We start from the raw sequence: 15,763 nt of genomic DNA on the forward strand, positions 1-15,763 counted from the left end.
CTGTTCCTCAAATTTTTATCTTATGAAAAGTTTGAACTAAATCTGAAGCTAATCATGCCTTTAAAGAAAACTTCCAGTTAACTAAAACTAGGAATGGAGGAACAATTTAAATGACACTAAAGTAATCAAATACACAAATCTATAATGGGGCATACTCTAAAGAACTGACCCACTTTCTTTAACAAATCAATGATATGAAGAAATAAAAACAACAAAATAATGGATTAAAAGAAATTTAAAAGACAAAACCACATGCAGTGTATAAATCCTATTTAGATCTGAATTTAAACAACTAATTATAAACAGATGTTTCTGAGGCAATTAGAGAAATTTGAATATGGCTTAGGTTTTTGATTATACCAAATAATAAATCTGAATTTTGTTAGGTACGATAATGACAATGTAATTATAAAAAAAGTCCTTATGTTTTAGAAGTGTATAGTTGTAGGATTGAAGTGACATGATGTCTAGAAGTTGCTTTAAAATACTTCATCAGAAAAAGGAAGGAAGGGAGATTAAGCAAGCAGGGTAATTCTTGCTAACTGCCGAGTGTGAGTGATAGGTATACCATTCTCTCAACTTTGTGTATGTCTGAAAATTTTTAATAAAAAGTTTAAAAAAAAAAACCCGCCAGGCACTCTGAAGACCAGAGAGGTGAGCAAACGTAACACCAACAGACATTAATTGCACACCTACTATAGGGAAGCCCTGTGCTAGGTCCGGAGGACACAAAAAGGTAGATACAGTCCCCTGCTCCAAGCAGCTGGGGAGGTAACATATCCTCACTTTGACTGAATGTAAAGAGTGAAAGAGAAAAGAAACAAGGCAGATCAAAAATTGGACCTGGGAGTCAGAAAGATAGTGTTCCACTTGCTCAATAGTTGGGAGGTGGGTTCGGGAAGCTCACTTGGGGTGGCAGTCAGGTGGGGAGGCGAAGGGAAGAAGTGTGTGGGAATGGAGTCTGGTTAAAGGCAAGATGAGATGGAGGTGGGGGCAGGATATATATAAGGAGGTATAAGTAGACGGTCAGGGTCTAGATGAAAAATGAGGCTCTCACTCAGAAGATAGTGCCAAAGAAGCAAGAGTTGCCACTCAGAGCGGAAAAGGGGGAAAGCCTGAGTCTTAGGAGATATCAACTACAGAGAAAAAAGAAGAGTCAGAAGAGGAAAAAAGTGACAAGGAAGAGAAATCTTTCCATTTCACAGATTAAAGAAACTGAGGCACCAGGAAATAAAGAACACGGCCTGGGTAACAAGGCTATAAACCTCAGCTAATACATCTAAGTGACAACCACTGGCTGTACCTGCGTAGCTGGGGCAAGTACTGGAGGCAGAGCCTTTGCAGGCTCAAAGAGCTACAACTTGTCGATCTGCTTCTACATTGAGGCCCTGCGGCCATGGCGTCAAGGCTGGGGACCTGGTATGGGGGCTTTTGGGGGAAGTCATCTTGGAGATGGCACAATGCTTTGAGCTGCTCCAGTCTCTTCTGGGTCTTTAGCAGCCTCTGCTTCTTGGTGATTCTCTCTAGCTGGAAGACGACCTTTTTCCGCTGGATGTTCTGCTCTGCTGCTCGAAGAGCGTGTCTCCGCAGGAGCCTCAGTCGCACCACCCTCTTTGGGCTTCGGACCAGTGGGGACAAATGAGTCTCAGAATTTGTCTGAAGCCAAGCATCAGTTGGCACAGAGGCCTCAGATTCTTTCTTTGCTACACAGTCTTGCTGTTGCTGCTGCTGCAAGCTGGCCAGCCAGGTCTCTTCTCTGAGCAGCCAACGCTGGTCTGGGAACCAAAAACACCCTGAGAGAAGGTCAGCACCTCCCTCCCTGCCCATAACTGCCTGGACTCAGACACTTCCGGCCATGGCTGGACCTGTACGGAGTGAAAGAGCTGGCCGGGGGGATGTGGCAGGATGAGGGCAACAGGGCCCCCTTACCACAGGGGAAGGGAATGAAGCCTCCAGACCTCAGCACAGCAGTGGGCACATGCTAGCGGGCAGCAAAGCATGAACAAACATGCGCGTGAGAAGGGGTGAGCAGGGGCTCATCACTGTGAGGGGCAATAGGGAGGTGCTTCCTTATTCTTGCTTCCAGCTCCTTGTAAGAATCTCTGATCTCTAAAAGACAGAAGAGAACGTCTAATACCAAAGGTTCCAACATATCACAAAGAAAACAAAGGTGAGAACACAGAAGGCTGGGGAAGCATGACAATGAAAAAATGAGAAAGTGAAGCAGACACCACGAGCAATGGGTACCTACTGTCTTTAATCTGCCGGCTGATGTGTGCCTGGTCGAATCCCAGTTCCTGTTTGGCTCTAATCTGTCCTGCTAGGATTCGCTGCCTCAAATCCCCCACGTAGCACTGCTGCTGCTGAATCTGGGCCCTGTGGGGCGTCTCTCCAGCCCTGGGTGGCTGGTGGTCCTCGTCACTCTTCTCCCCCAGGACTCTCCTGTCACAGAGGGGCCAAGGTTACCCAGGAGAAATGCAAACTCAGCTCAGTACAAACCGGTAGCCATCTAAGCCCCTTTGAGAGAGCCCCTGAATTCAACAGGGCAGAGAAGCCTTTGGACTTCTGACAACTTGTGACACACAGGCATGGTGTCACAGGCAGCTCATGATGTCACAGTGCAGGAGGTAAGAACAATCCTTAGACTACCATATTCTTAGACTGTGGGTTTAGCAGAAACACAAATTCATTTTGGTTAAGGAAAATAACCAGAAAAGTAAAGCAGTTGCTTTTTTTTTAATTAAAAAAACAAAACAAAACATTTTAGCTAAGTTAAGAAGTCTTATCCTTTAAAAAAAAAAACAGGTATGTACTAGAAACAGAGTAGAGCAGAAGCTCCAGAAACACTGTAGGAATGGAAAGTCTCTCATACGTGTCCAGAGATTATGACTGTATCTCCACTCCCTGAAACAGAAACCCTCTGTTCAGGTAGTAAGGGGCAGCAATCCAGAGGAGAAAGAATCTACATGCAACACACGACTTGCGGCAGGAGACCCAGAGAAGAGCTGATCTCCACACAATGGCTATTCTCAGTGAACCAGCCCTGGAATAGGGTTCAAGAGTTTTAGACTCTAACATATCTTTCAGAGATAAATGCTGAGGCATTTTCTAGTGAAAATGTGGGGGGTTTGTTTAGATCAAGTGGGGAGGAGGGAGAGAAAGTGAGTAAGGATATAAATGAAACAAGATTAGCTATGAGTGCATCATTTGTAGTGTGTTTGGAATTTTCCATAATACAAAGTTTAAAAAGAATTCTAAATTTCAGTCATACTTTATTCTGCCACCAAGTTCCTTGTGTGATCACAGATGATTGAGAGCCTTCCTCTGAAGATGTAGTTTTTTCTGCATGCTAACCTCTCCCTTCTAGAAAGGACCTCACATGCCATTTCTGCAGGGTTTCTCCATCGCTGTCATTCAGGTTCCTGAAGGAGCCATGTGAGTGGGCGCTCCAGGGCGGCAATGGGAGGGCAAGTGGCTGGGAAGGGTGGGGCTCCACCAGAGGCTCACAGAAAAAGCCTGAATCCAGCCTCCCTTGCTCTCTTTCCAGGGAGCCATGACTGGACACTAGAGCCACATCTCAGTCTGAGTGGTGTGCTCTAAGCCTTACAGACTTCACTCTAAGCCTTCTCTGCTTAGGAGATTTACACTTTGTAGAACATAATGAAATCACGAGGGTATCAAAGCAGAGGCCCGCAAACTACAGCCAGTGGGCCAAACTGGGTCCATTGCCTGTTTTCCTGAATAAAGTGTTATTGGTGCACAGACACATAATTCATTTTATGTATTGTCCAGGCTGCTTTTGTGCCACATTGGCAAAGCTGAGTAGCTACAGCACAGACTGTATGTCCTACAAAGCCTAAAGTAATACCTGGCCCTTTACAGAATGTTTGCTGCCTCTGTCTCAGAAGAAATTAAGATTTCTTAATGTAGCCTTAGGACAGTGAAGAAAGGATGGGTGGGAGGGTGAATAGATGGATGGGGGCAGTGTGTGGGTGGGAACTGATGCATGGCAGTTTCTTCTCTGGAAATGGTGCTGTGAGGTGACTCAATCTGCAGTGGGTCCAAGGACTAGGACAGGCCCAGACACTTGAGCAAGTGAACTCTGGAGAAGATTGTCACTGATTGCTGTGGGCAAAAGGCCAAATACACACAGTGGAATGTACAGAAAAGAGGAAAGACACCCTTTGTTGTATGTAAGGCAAAAGGCGAGGGATAGCAATTGTAATTAAAATCCAGTTAACGCTACATGGATAGAAAAAGCAGTTAATGGGAAACATTGTGCACACATATGACATGCTGGTACAATTGCTCCAAAATCTGTCTGACCACAGACATGGCTGAATTACAAATATAAGCTCATCTGAGGGTCTTAGACAAAACCGGCTAAGATCCAGACCATCAGATGCAAGGGACAGGGAGGGGATCTTTATTCTAAATTCCCTGAAAGTATTCAGCTTCCTCCTCTGCCATCCCGAACCCTGAGATATACAAATTTCCTTCTCCCTAGAGGAGAGCTCCCTCAATCTTTCTTCCTGGAAAGTGGCAGCTGCCAATCAGCTTCTGTGGACCCCATACAGTTTCCTTCATAGCAGCAGCAAGACCTACAAGAATAGACAACTGGGAGGATCACTACAAACAATGCACATTAGCCATGCACCATCAGACTGAAAACAGCTTCTCTGTTAAGCACATCAGCCAAGTTTCCAGAAAGCAGGTGAAAAAGAAAATACCAACCTTATGCTATATGTCTGGGTAGATTACCAAGGGCAAGCCTTCAGTTACCTGCTAGGCACAGACCTCTGTCTCTCTCAGATGACTGCCCTTCATCTTGGGTGGCTCCTGCATCCCCCAGCTGCTGCCTGGTACCCTGCTTGCCAGGACTACTTCATGCCCTCCCAGCTGCCTTGGGGTCTGACAGCTTCTGCAGCAGAATGCAGCAGAATCTGCTCACTAAAGCAGCAGTGGCGGTGGCAGCAGTGACAGTGTCTCCCGGACCCTGGGCACTTAAGGTTAAGCCCTCAAAATTCCAAATGGGAAAATACCAAGGACAGTTTTCAAGGACAAATTCCTCTCTGGTCCAGATCACTACTGCCAGGGAAAAAGGAGGCAGACTGGCCAACTTCCCTTGGCTCTGGAGTCATCTCTGGCTTTGCAGGCTCCCCACAACTGCTCTTCCAGAGAGTAAAAGGAGGGAAAGAAAGCCTAGGACAAGGGGAGGCTTGGGAGGCGACCCACCCAAGAGCAGAAGAGAAACTCTCATGGAGACACAGTCACAAACCGACTGGGAACCCAGCTGACAATGTGCAGTTCTCTCCATTCTCACAGGTTCTCTCCCCAGTCCCTCTGCCCAATCACAAGCTGGAAGCCTACACCACCCTACTTCCAACCAGGGCTGGCACATGATGCTGGCTACGGTAGCTGAGCAGGACCAGCACAGCCTACTGTAGCTGGGCAGGACCAGCACAGGCTCCTAGAGCTGGTGCTGAAGAGTGGAAGCAGCGAGTGGGAGAGGCCTTGATTCTCCAATTCCTCTGTTCTCTGAATGAAAGGGTGCATTCTTGGTGTTACTGAAAGGTCACATCAGTGCACATGGGGCTACGGAGCCTGAGAAGGCCTTAAAAAGGCAGGAGACCAGTGTTCTCTGGGGTAGATCGATCAGCTGGGGTAAGATGGGAGGACATGAGAGCAAAAGGGAGGCTGCATTCCTGGACAGCTCCCCACAAGAGCCTCCCATCAGCAGATCTACAGGGTGTCAGATCCTGGGCAAAGCACTCCACATGTTCTAGCTCTTTCAAGCCATATCACAAGGATCCCTGAGAGAAAGATGGTAATATTCTTACTTACAGGTGAGCAAACAGGCTCAGAGACTCAGTAACTTGCCTAAAGTCACACAGCTTTTCTGAAGTAGAGCCAGGAGTTGAAGCAGATTTATCCAACCCCAACATCCACGGTACTTTAAGTTGCAGAGCCATTCTCATTAAATCTCTGAACTCTGGAAGAAACAGATCTTCAGCGTGTCTTCTCAAAAGAAACCCTAAGACAAGGCCCCCTTTCATGGATTCAGAGTGGGGGCCACTCTGACGAAACAAAAGCCCAGCCTTAGTTCTGAGTCCACCTTGGCCTTGATACTTAACCCTGTATCATCTCTCTCACCTTACCCGTCACCCCACAGAGCCCTTAGTCACTCAACACTAGGAATGTCCTACTTTAAACTCTGGTGCATCATCCTTCAGCCCTTAGGCAGCCCTTCTGTGAGGACTTGCCTCCTGTTTATGCTCCCTGCATCCAACATCCATCCCTCACTACCAAGACTACCTTAGGGTGCCATCAAATGCTCCTGGCCTGAGGAAAGAGCAGCTAGATCCCTCTGAAGAAACCAGGGGATCAAGGGCTATCATAACCCTCCCAGGATCCCTGTGCTCACAGTGCTGGACAGCCCCCCAACACCAGGCACCAAGTCTCAAAGGCAGTAGCCACTTTGGCTATAGAAACAGAAGGATACCACTGTTCCCAGTATCAAACCCACAAGACAGCTAGATCTGGGAAGGGAATTCTATGCAGAAATGAAGAACGACTATGAAAAGTAGTTGCCATCAATCACATAAAAAAACTCTGACTCCATGCTTCTCGGTCACAATGCAAGTGATGTGGGTATAAGAGGGAAGAACCCCAAGATATTTTAACATTGTTCCTGGAATTACTGCCCCTGTTATGCATAGTTCTGGGTCCTTGGTTATGAGAGAAAAAAAAAAGGATTCTCAGTTCCACAATAACTTAAAAAATTCAGAGGACTCCATAGTCCTGGAAGCTAGCTGACACACACCGTGAACTCACATACAGGCAGGACAGAACTTAAAGGGGTATATAGGGAGATAAGTTCAGAAGCAGTATCAAAGCTATCTATAAACACACCACATTTAAATCTTATTGACTAAAGAAAGTGAGCATAGGGAACATCAAATGATACACTACTTCAGTGATAAAAAATGTTGCAATACCATAAAGAAAATAAATGAAGGCCAAGACCACTTTCCTGCCAACTATCAGCTGAGCAGCTAGCTCAGCATCTTCAAATCACTTGTCAAGCTGAGTCAGACCAGGCTTCATTCAGACTTTGATTGTTACACTCATCTGCTCTGTACCTGACTCCATTTGTAATACACTAAGAAGCAAAAGGAGTAGGTTTCACAGGAGAACAATCAGCTGTATCTCACCTTTTTTTGTAAAGCAAAGGACAGAGACCCAACCTGGAGGCAGTGACATCTCCGTCCAAGTCCAGCCACTCCAAAGAGCCACTACCACCAACAGCCTCTCCACCCTGGGAACAAGGAAGAAAGCACAGTGAGGCAGTCACTCCCCTTTCCCACCCCAACAGAACCAGACAAAGCTTAAACTCCTCCCCCGCAAAGAAGTAGGGAGGCCAGCAGCCATGTGGAAAACGTAGCACACTAACCTGCCTTCTCTGTCGAAGGACAGCAGCCTCTGCTGGGTGGTTGAATCGGAACTTCTGTGCTTTCCCCAGGATTATGACTGCTCCTGTCAAAGACAGAGATGGATGAGAATTCGATCAACAGCTCCTGCTCTGAGGACACACTAAGTGCAGGGCAAGGTTCTACAAGATAAAGTCCTGCCCTCAACAAGTAGATAATTTAGCTGAGTCAATAACATATGTAGATATCAATTGGATACTGCATAGCATATGTATTAAATGAATGAAATAAACAGGAAGAGAGGAAGCAAGATGAATTCCAGGGAACATTTCATGGGAGAGAGACAGACAGAATTTGAATAGGTTAATAATAGTAGTAATAGTGGCAGTAATAATGCTGATGTTTTCTAAGTGCCAAGAATACTATTAAGAACAACATTACATGGATTAGCTCATTTAGTCTTCACAATGATTATTATCATCCCCATTTTACAGATGAGAAAACTGAGGCCCAGAGATTTTCCCAAGGACATAGAGCTAACAAACATAAGGACAAATTTCAGAGTTATTCTCCATTCTGGGGCCCAGGAATTGGGCCTTCTTTGTTTATGGGAAGATCATACTAGGAAATCTTTATATCTCTGAGTGTAAAGGCTGGGTGTTCCATCTTTAAAGTTTATGCCACTGAGCCCTCTGGGTCTGGCCTATGAGAACAGAGCTAGTTCATCACTCGTCCTGGCATAAACAGGGCTGAAAACAGTCCTACCTTGCGTCAGACGGCAGGAGGCAGTGACCTCCCGGCCATTGACTGTGCAGCGGGCTCCCTGGGAAGGCCGTAGAACGACGACCCCACAGGCACTGGTGATAGTGCAGTGGTCTCTCTCAATCCACTGACCCTGAAGGACTACAGAAGAGGCGGGGGTCACCAGGGTTGAGATGTGGCCCAGGGAAACACTTCCTCCATTCTTTCCATGAGATAAGAATGCACATCTGGAAGATCTCACATCATGACAAGAGAGGAAGTACCACCACCTGAAACCACCCAGATCTGGATCCTCCCACATATGGGTCTCCTATCATGTCCCAGACACACAGCTGCAGCCCCATAACCTAGGAGCAAAAGGTGCATCCCCTGATGACATTAAAGATCCTTTCCTCTCACAGACCATGAGGTTCTTCTGAAGAAACCTGTCAGGCATGAGTACCTGTCACAAAGCATCAGACTATATGCTCTGTCACTTACCAATATCCTGTTCCTGGTCTGAGTCAATCCTTCCTATTTTTGTTGTCCCCTCCTAAAGGGAAAAGTGAAGCCATTTAAATGAGAATAAAAGGGACACGGCCCTGGCCCCAAAGAGAGTCCACCTATTTTGAGTGTTATCACTGCCTTCCCATACCCATCCCAGCCTTCTCCGTACTACTTCTCAACTTTGATCCAGTCTGTTCTGACTGCTCTGCCCACTCATTCTGTAGCCAGGAAGCCCCTGAGAAGGTGGGGGCAAAAAATATGTGAGAGGCTGGGTGTAAAGCAGCACCAGCTCTTTGCAAAGTCCAAAAAGTGTTGGCAAATTCCTATAGCCTGAAGGTAGGGAATAGTCATGGCTGTCAGTTAGAGTGTCTCCAGTCTGAGGAAGTGGGCAACGAGGTATAGCTTTCTTCTAGGGGTTAAGGTTCATGTGGTCCAAGTTTGGTCCAATCAGCCTCAGAGAGATGTGTGTTCTATAAAGATGTAAGGAAGCACAGGATTTTTACCTTCTTGGTCCACAGATGAAGTTTAACGGACACCAGTTTGTAAGAAGAGTAAAGCACGAATAGGAGAAAGCACATCTAGAATCAAAAAGGACTGGAAGAGAGTATAAAAGAGGAGGGGGAAATGGGAGTTAGTATAAATGAATCATGGGGTTAGTAGAAGACAAACAAGGCCTTTGGCCTTTGATTATGGTAATTCTGTTTAAGACGACACAGCTCTGTTTGAGGAAGGCAGCCACATGACAAGAGAAGTTGAGTTTAGATATGTACTTATCATTTATTGAATAACCATTCACATGACCCAGGCACTGCACTGAGTGCTTTATAGCCACCTCTTATTTAATCCTTTAACAATCCAAGATGTAGCTATTATTATCTCCCTTTTATAGATGAGGAATCTGAAGCTAATAGGGGATAAATTGCCCGTGGAACCCACACACTAAATAGAAGAGCTTTGGCTAGAATTCAGGTCTCTCCAGGTCCTGAGCCCATACGTTTCCAACGTCAACATACCACCTCCCCAGTAACTGAGGTTTTTTAAGTGACCAGAGAGTTCTGTAATAGACTTCACTATCAGCAGCCAGAAGGGGTGTTCCCTGCAATTTCCCCAAAACAGTTTGTGGGAAGAAAGACTCCTGGAAGTAATGACTGAAGCTCTGTGCCCCAGTCCACATGCGCAGCCACAAACAGAACAGCCTTTTCTGCTCAGCCACTGAGGATCACACAAGCCAATGGATGCTGGCCTACAAACACCACCAAACAGAATCAAGGGAAAGGGGTCAAGACTCCTCATGTGAGTTCAGGATCAGCCCTGTGATGAGGTACATTCCCCTCCAAAGGACAAAGGCCATGGCACATCCTAACTTCTAGATCTGCAGGGCAGAAAGTACTAAAAAACCTGATAGCATATCGTTCAACAAAGACTGAGTTGGTACCTGCTCTTGCTGCCCTCTGCCTCTTTAAGTGGTGAGAATTAGTGGCACAAAGGCATTTATGAGAATGAAGCCCAGCATATCAGTAACCTGTGCTCCATGCAGCCTTCCCTTTGCCCCCTTCCCATCTAAGTTTCCTCCCAAGGTGACCCAAGGGAAAACAGCTTTCAGGGCATTGCTAGGGATTAGATCTGGGTCTGTAGCCAAGTGAACAAAGCAAATAAAAATACAGTAAAAATACAATGTCTTAAGCCATTACTGTATACTATCACCCAAACCAGGATCTAAAGAAACAAAAAGGGAAGAAGGGCACATAAAATACAGAAATGCCAGGATTTCAACTAGACTAAAGCTTCTTCCCCCAGGTTCACTGGAAATGCACCAAGGAGGAAGTGCCATCCTCGGTGTGCACTGACTCGGCAATGAAAACCAGAGCCTCTACATTCTGATGAGGCTGTCACTCATCTACTGTCTCCTGTCTAGCATTCAATCTCATAGTAATGTCCTTTAACCCTCTGCTACTACTCCAAGCTCTACCACTGGACTTCTAGCTTCATCTGCTCACCCCACATCCAATCACTATATTTGAACAGTTTTACTCAAAAATTGACCATTTTAATCTATCTGGTCCCTTCCTGACCTCCAACCTCTCCTATAGTTTTGACTAATGGAAGGCTCCATAGCCTTCAGTATTTAGATCTGCTTTAAAGTAACAGACTCTTCTGTCTGAGACATTTTCAATGAGATAATTTATACCCTTTGTATCAGAAAATAAGCTACTTTAACTTTCTAGGAGGCTCCATCCCTGATTTCTTCCCTCAGGGCTTATCCTAAGAACATGATGAACTTTGCTAACATCTCACTAACAAACACACTGCAACATTAGGAGTCTAATTTCTCCAGGGATAACAGCAACGTTACCTATTACCCATAAACTCTTCCTTTTAAATGTCAACTGGGGACAATTATGAGAATGAAGATTGGATTTTCAGTTAGCATAGGGATTTTGGCCACGTAAAGTATCTTTTGCCATTCATAGAGACTGTCCTTCTACAGCAGGACAAACATTTTTGATGAGGGCAGGATATCAGACTATTTACCGTGAGTCACTAACTCTCAAAATGCTTCATCTAGAAATGAAGACCTGGCCTCCAGTTGACAAAGAACCAGGAGAGCCAGGTCCTTCGTGGAAGGCCTTCACTCTATTTTTTATGGACAAGTCGGAGGTGCACATTTTGTTGATATGAGGGTTGAATGAAGTGAGAAATTGTCAGAAGAAAACTGTTTCAGATCTTTTGATTCCCTCCTCAGTCTCTGAGAGCCTTCTGTGAGCCTTCTGTATTTGCAGAGCTCGGGAGCACCAATGGCAGAGCTCAGGAGTATAGTCACTTCCATGACTGCACTGCTGTGTTTCAGGAAGCCAGAAAAGGAATATAAGCAGTATGGTTCTTACTTTAAAATGAGGAAATTAAGCCTCAGAGAACAAAAGTAAGTTACATAAGAGCAACGTAGCAGTAGCTGAAAAGCAAATGATTATTCTGATTTCCAGTCTTCTGCTTTATTCACACAAAAGCCAAACAGGTCACAATTAGTTGACTAGCTCAGTTTCCTGAGGGCAAATCTGAAGGAAGTTCTGTGGCATCTGTCTCAATACAGACTGCTGCCCCTGGCTTTCCCTCCTTGACCTCTGGGGCCAGTGGCTCAGTAAAAGAGGGTATGCACAAGCCTGCTCACCTTGAGGTGATAGAGCACCACACCTGTGCTGAGCACATCGTCCTCCAAGGCCATAAGGTGTGGAAGGCTGGAGTCAATGACCACCCCAGCCCTCCTCCTGTTGATGTCCACTCTGTAATGCTCCATGAGGGCCTTCCACTCATTCCACTTCCGGGTCCAGTCTTTAGTCAGCTGGTCTATCTGCACAGATAAAGGAGGTGGTCTTAGACAGCATGGGAGCAGACTTAAGGTCAGATGTCATCCTGGCCCAGTTCCTCACAGTATTACTTCTCACTGTCCTCACTGTTACTATTCAAAGCCCCACACAGGCCCTTGCACCTCCTGTGTGAGCACTCTGTTTTTTAAGTTTTCTTCAAGAAGCAAGTGCCATTTTCATAGATAGAAATTCCCTCAATTTTTATTTTTAAAGTTTTCTGCAATAAGCATGTATTGTTTTTATAATTAGAAAAAAAAATCCATAAATGTTATTTTAAAAAATTGATTGGGATGTTAGTCAGACAGCTATAATTACCCTCTCCCACCCTCCTTCTATGTGATCCATACTGGGAATCCTTTGTGATCTAATACTTCTTTCTCAAGGTGCAGCTCCTCGAGTTGTATTATAAGTGTGTACATGGCTCAAAGACCCACAAAACACCAAGAGAAGTCTCCCCAGGGAGAATAAAGACTATATGAAACTGGTCTGAAAGACCAGGTATCAGGATCAGAATTTTAAAAATAAATATAGCAAGGTTTAGAGGTCTTAAGTTAAGACTACCTGGGAATATGAACAAACAATATTAAATGCAGAGTCCTTTTCTTATGGTGGAAACTGACACCTAGGAAGGGAGCTTATCCTGGGACTGGAAGAACTGAGGAACCCAGGAGAAGAAACTGGAGTCAGCTAAATACTTCTCTCAAATGAAACACTTAAGAAAAATGAAAGTATGCCAAATTTAGGTGCAAGTATTTTATGTACCTAACAAACATCATTTTTAATGTTATAGTAACTGAGCTGAAGTTTGAAAACCACAGGCTACCCGTATAGGGCTGAGTTAAATTGGGAGCTGGTAGAGGCGAGCAGCAGGTCATTCTGGCTTACGGTTTGGCCAACCTGGCACAGCAACCTGGAGGCGCCTCTCCTCTGGTGAGCTCTCATCATCGACTCCTACACTGCCTAAGGTCATAAGGCCAAGAAGTGGCAGATTCAAGTCCAGGTCTTTTGGCCTATATAATGCAAAAATTCCAATAAGTCTGGAATGATTTTGACTCTTCTACGTCATCTCTTATATATAAAGGATGCTATTTTCTGAACCAAAAATCAAAACATATGGTTCAACACAGAATTTTTGAGAAACTCCTGGATGTGTGATGTAGTCCTAGAGTTTAGTTTGGGCAACAAATGTTGACATACCCGGGATACTTTAATAAAAGATAAAATGATGCAAAATTACACACACACACACACACACACACACACACAGGAAATTGGGACATTTGGTTGCAGGATCTAAATCTAACCTGTCACTAAATGCCTGCTATTTCTTCCTTTTAAATGTCTCTGGAAATCACCACTTAATCTAATCTCCCAAAATGCCTTGTCTTTGCCCTCACAGGGCCATGACAGCAGTCTCTTTCCTGGTTGGTCTCTCTGCTTCCAGTCTTCCCCTCCTATATACAACTGTCATTTTAATTTCCCCACTATACTCCTTTTTTATATCATCAGCCTGGTTCAGAAAGCTACGATCAATCCCGTTATGTCAAGTTTAAACCTCCTAAACTGGCCCTAACCTTACCTCTACTACTCTCTACCATGAGCACCTGTTCCAGCCTGCTCAATCTTTCTCACACTGTATGCTTCTACATGGCCTCCCACAGTTCCATGGCTTTGCTTGTTATCGCTACCTCACCCAAAATTCCTTACCCCTTCCACCTATCAACAAACACTATCAATTTTTCAAGGTCTAGTTCAAGTTTTCTGACTTTCAGCTCTAGCAATGTAATGCCTGCACTGAAAATTCTAAGCCATCATGATTTCTTCCTTCCCTAAGCTCTTTCATCTAACTCATGTAGTTTATTACACTTAAAAGTTCTATAAATGTGTTTCCAACTAGACTGCAAGCCACTTGGGGGCAGGAACTTCTTTGTATCTCCTGCAGTATCATGCTGAGCACCTATATGGTGCTCAGTGAATACATACTGGTTGGTTGATTTACTGACTGGAAAATAAATTTTATTTTCTAAGCTACTGTCACTATCCGAAGGGAGTTACCATGAATCTTTGAAAGAACAAAACAAAGTCAGAAAGCTGGTCACCAGCCCTTCAGACAAACAAATCCCCCACTCGAGGCTCAATGGAGGCAAAAATTGTCTCTAAACTAGACAGAACCTCTCTGTCCTGATGAGGGAGCAGCCCTGGCCCAGAAATGATGGAAAGAAATCAGACTTGCTCCCAGGATGATGTAAAGCTCAACTGAATCCACCTAACACACTCACCTTCAATTCATTCTGCAGAACCAGCTCTTTTAGATTTTCATCCTTTTCCTCATTCAATGAACTGAAGTTTCTCTGCACAAAGAGAGAGATCTGCTTTGTGGGTCCCACCCTTAATCTTGTGAAGGAAGATAAGGTGCAGGCAGATAAAGGAAGGAAAGACTTTATCATTAAAATCAGAAACAAATCAGAAGCATAAGTATTTGGACACAGATTGGCATAGAGAAGAAGAATTCAAAGAAATTTTCCTAGAAGGCCCCATTCCCTGTATCTGCCCACACAGAGAATAAAAGCCATTTAGGCAAATGCCCTTTGGACAACAGAGATGATATAGTGAGAGGATGCCCATCCCATGTGAAACTACACAGGTAATCAGAGCAATACCGTTCTATCTTTGCTCCTGCCCATGCTCTTCAAGCATCACTTAACTGAGAACACAAAACAAAGCAGGGCTCAGATCCTATGCAGAAGAAAAGGGCCTCCTGAATATAGACAAGTTCTGAATAGTGGCCTACCAGTTCGAAGCTCAGCAGCATGGCTTTCAGTCTTCTAATCTCTTCCCTGAGTTCTCTGATGAGCTTTACATTTGCATCCTGAAACACAGAGACCTCAGTCACTACTGATTGATATCAGGCCCCAAAAGGCTTTGAGATGCTACATGTTATTAGCTTGGAAGAAATGGGGCAGTCTTCTCAAAGTGTGGTCCCAGAATCAGCATCAACTTCACCTAAGAATTTGTTAGAAATGCAAATTCTGCCCCCAACCAACACCTACAAATTGAGAAACCCTTGAGGACTGGGGCCCAGTCGTGGTTTAACAAACCCTCCAGATGATTCTGATACACACTAAAGTTTGAGAATCACTGCCTTAGAGCAGGAGGTCAGACAGGTAACACAAATGACAGGGCATGTATAGGTAGCAGGTGCTAATCTTCCTGTACTGTGACTAAACTTAGTACCTGCCTAATTACACAGCCTTTTGAAACAGTCCACAGATGGGCTATAGCTATCTGGTCACCAGTTTGTGATCCCTGCCCTGGAACTATTCACTAAAATCACAAAGCACAAAAGGAATTTTTGAAATCTTCTATTATTCAGCTGTCAAAACAAATGAATTCATTATATACCTCTTTTAGTCCAAAACAGAAAAGTCACTGAATTTGTATAGAAAAAGAAATACAAGCGTACATCAACATAAACTCAAGATAAAAGCAGTAAAGACAGAAACTTTTAAACGACCTTTCTTAGAGTAGCAATGGAATACTATTTAGAGAAACATCTAAAATTAATTATTCATAAAGGTTATAAATGAAGTCAGTAAATATATGAGAAGGGTATGACTACTGGAAGGATTTCACTCCCTTATCATTTGGAGAACAAGTCTGACAAATTGGGGTGAGTACAGAAAGAAATCTATGAGAGAGAATAAAGGAGAACTTTGTGTAAAA

At 44.4% G+C, this 15,763-nt stretch overlaps 1 protein-coding gene across 7 annotated transcripts in view; it reads right to left on the reverse strand.

The window, feature by feature from the left end:
* STARD9 (StAR related lipid transfer domain containing 9) overlaps positions 1-15,763 on the reverse strand; it is a 103,289-nt gene that overhangs the window by 22,608 nt on the left and 64,918 nt on the right. For all 7 annotated transcript variants that reach the window (XR_005658534.1, XM_039888370.1, XM_039888369.1 and 4 more), the window contains 9 exons: positions 14,832-14,909; positions 14,320-14,391; positions 11,845-12,024; positions 8,673-8,724; positions 8,196-8,333; positions 7,454-7,536; positions 7,215-7,318; positions 2,252-2,442; positions 1,304-1,775 (listed from right to left, as the gene is read on the reverse strand). Coding sequence is in view for 6 of the 7 variants with exons in the window: in XM_039888370.1 (XP_039744304.1) it covers positions 1,304-1,775; positions 2,252-2,442; positions 7,215-7,318; positions 7,454-7,536; positions 8,196-8,333; positions 8,673-8,724; positions 11,845-12,024; positions 14,320-14,391; positions 14,832-14,909 (1,370 nt within the window). In the remaining variant the exon portion in view is untranslated. The remainder of the gene's footprint in view (positions 1-1,303; positions 1,776-2,251; positions 2,443-7,214; positions 7,319-7,453; positions 7,537-8,195; positions 8,334-8,672; positions 8,725-11,844; positions 12,025-14,319; positions 14,392-14,831; positions 14,910-15,763) is intronic.

This window comes from Pteropus medius, unplaced genomic scaffold, assembly GCF_902729225.1.
Source record: "Pteropus medius unplaced genomic scaffold, Ma_sr-lr_union100, whole genome shotgun sequence".
Classification (NCBI taxonomy): Eukaryota; Metazoa; Chordata; class Mammalia; order Chiroptera; family Pteropodidae; genus Pteropus; species Pteropus medius.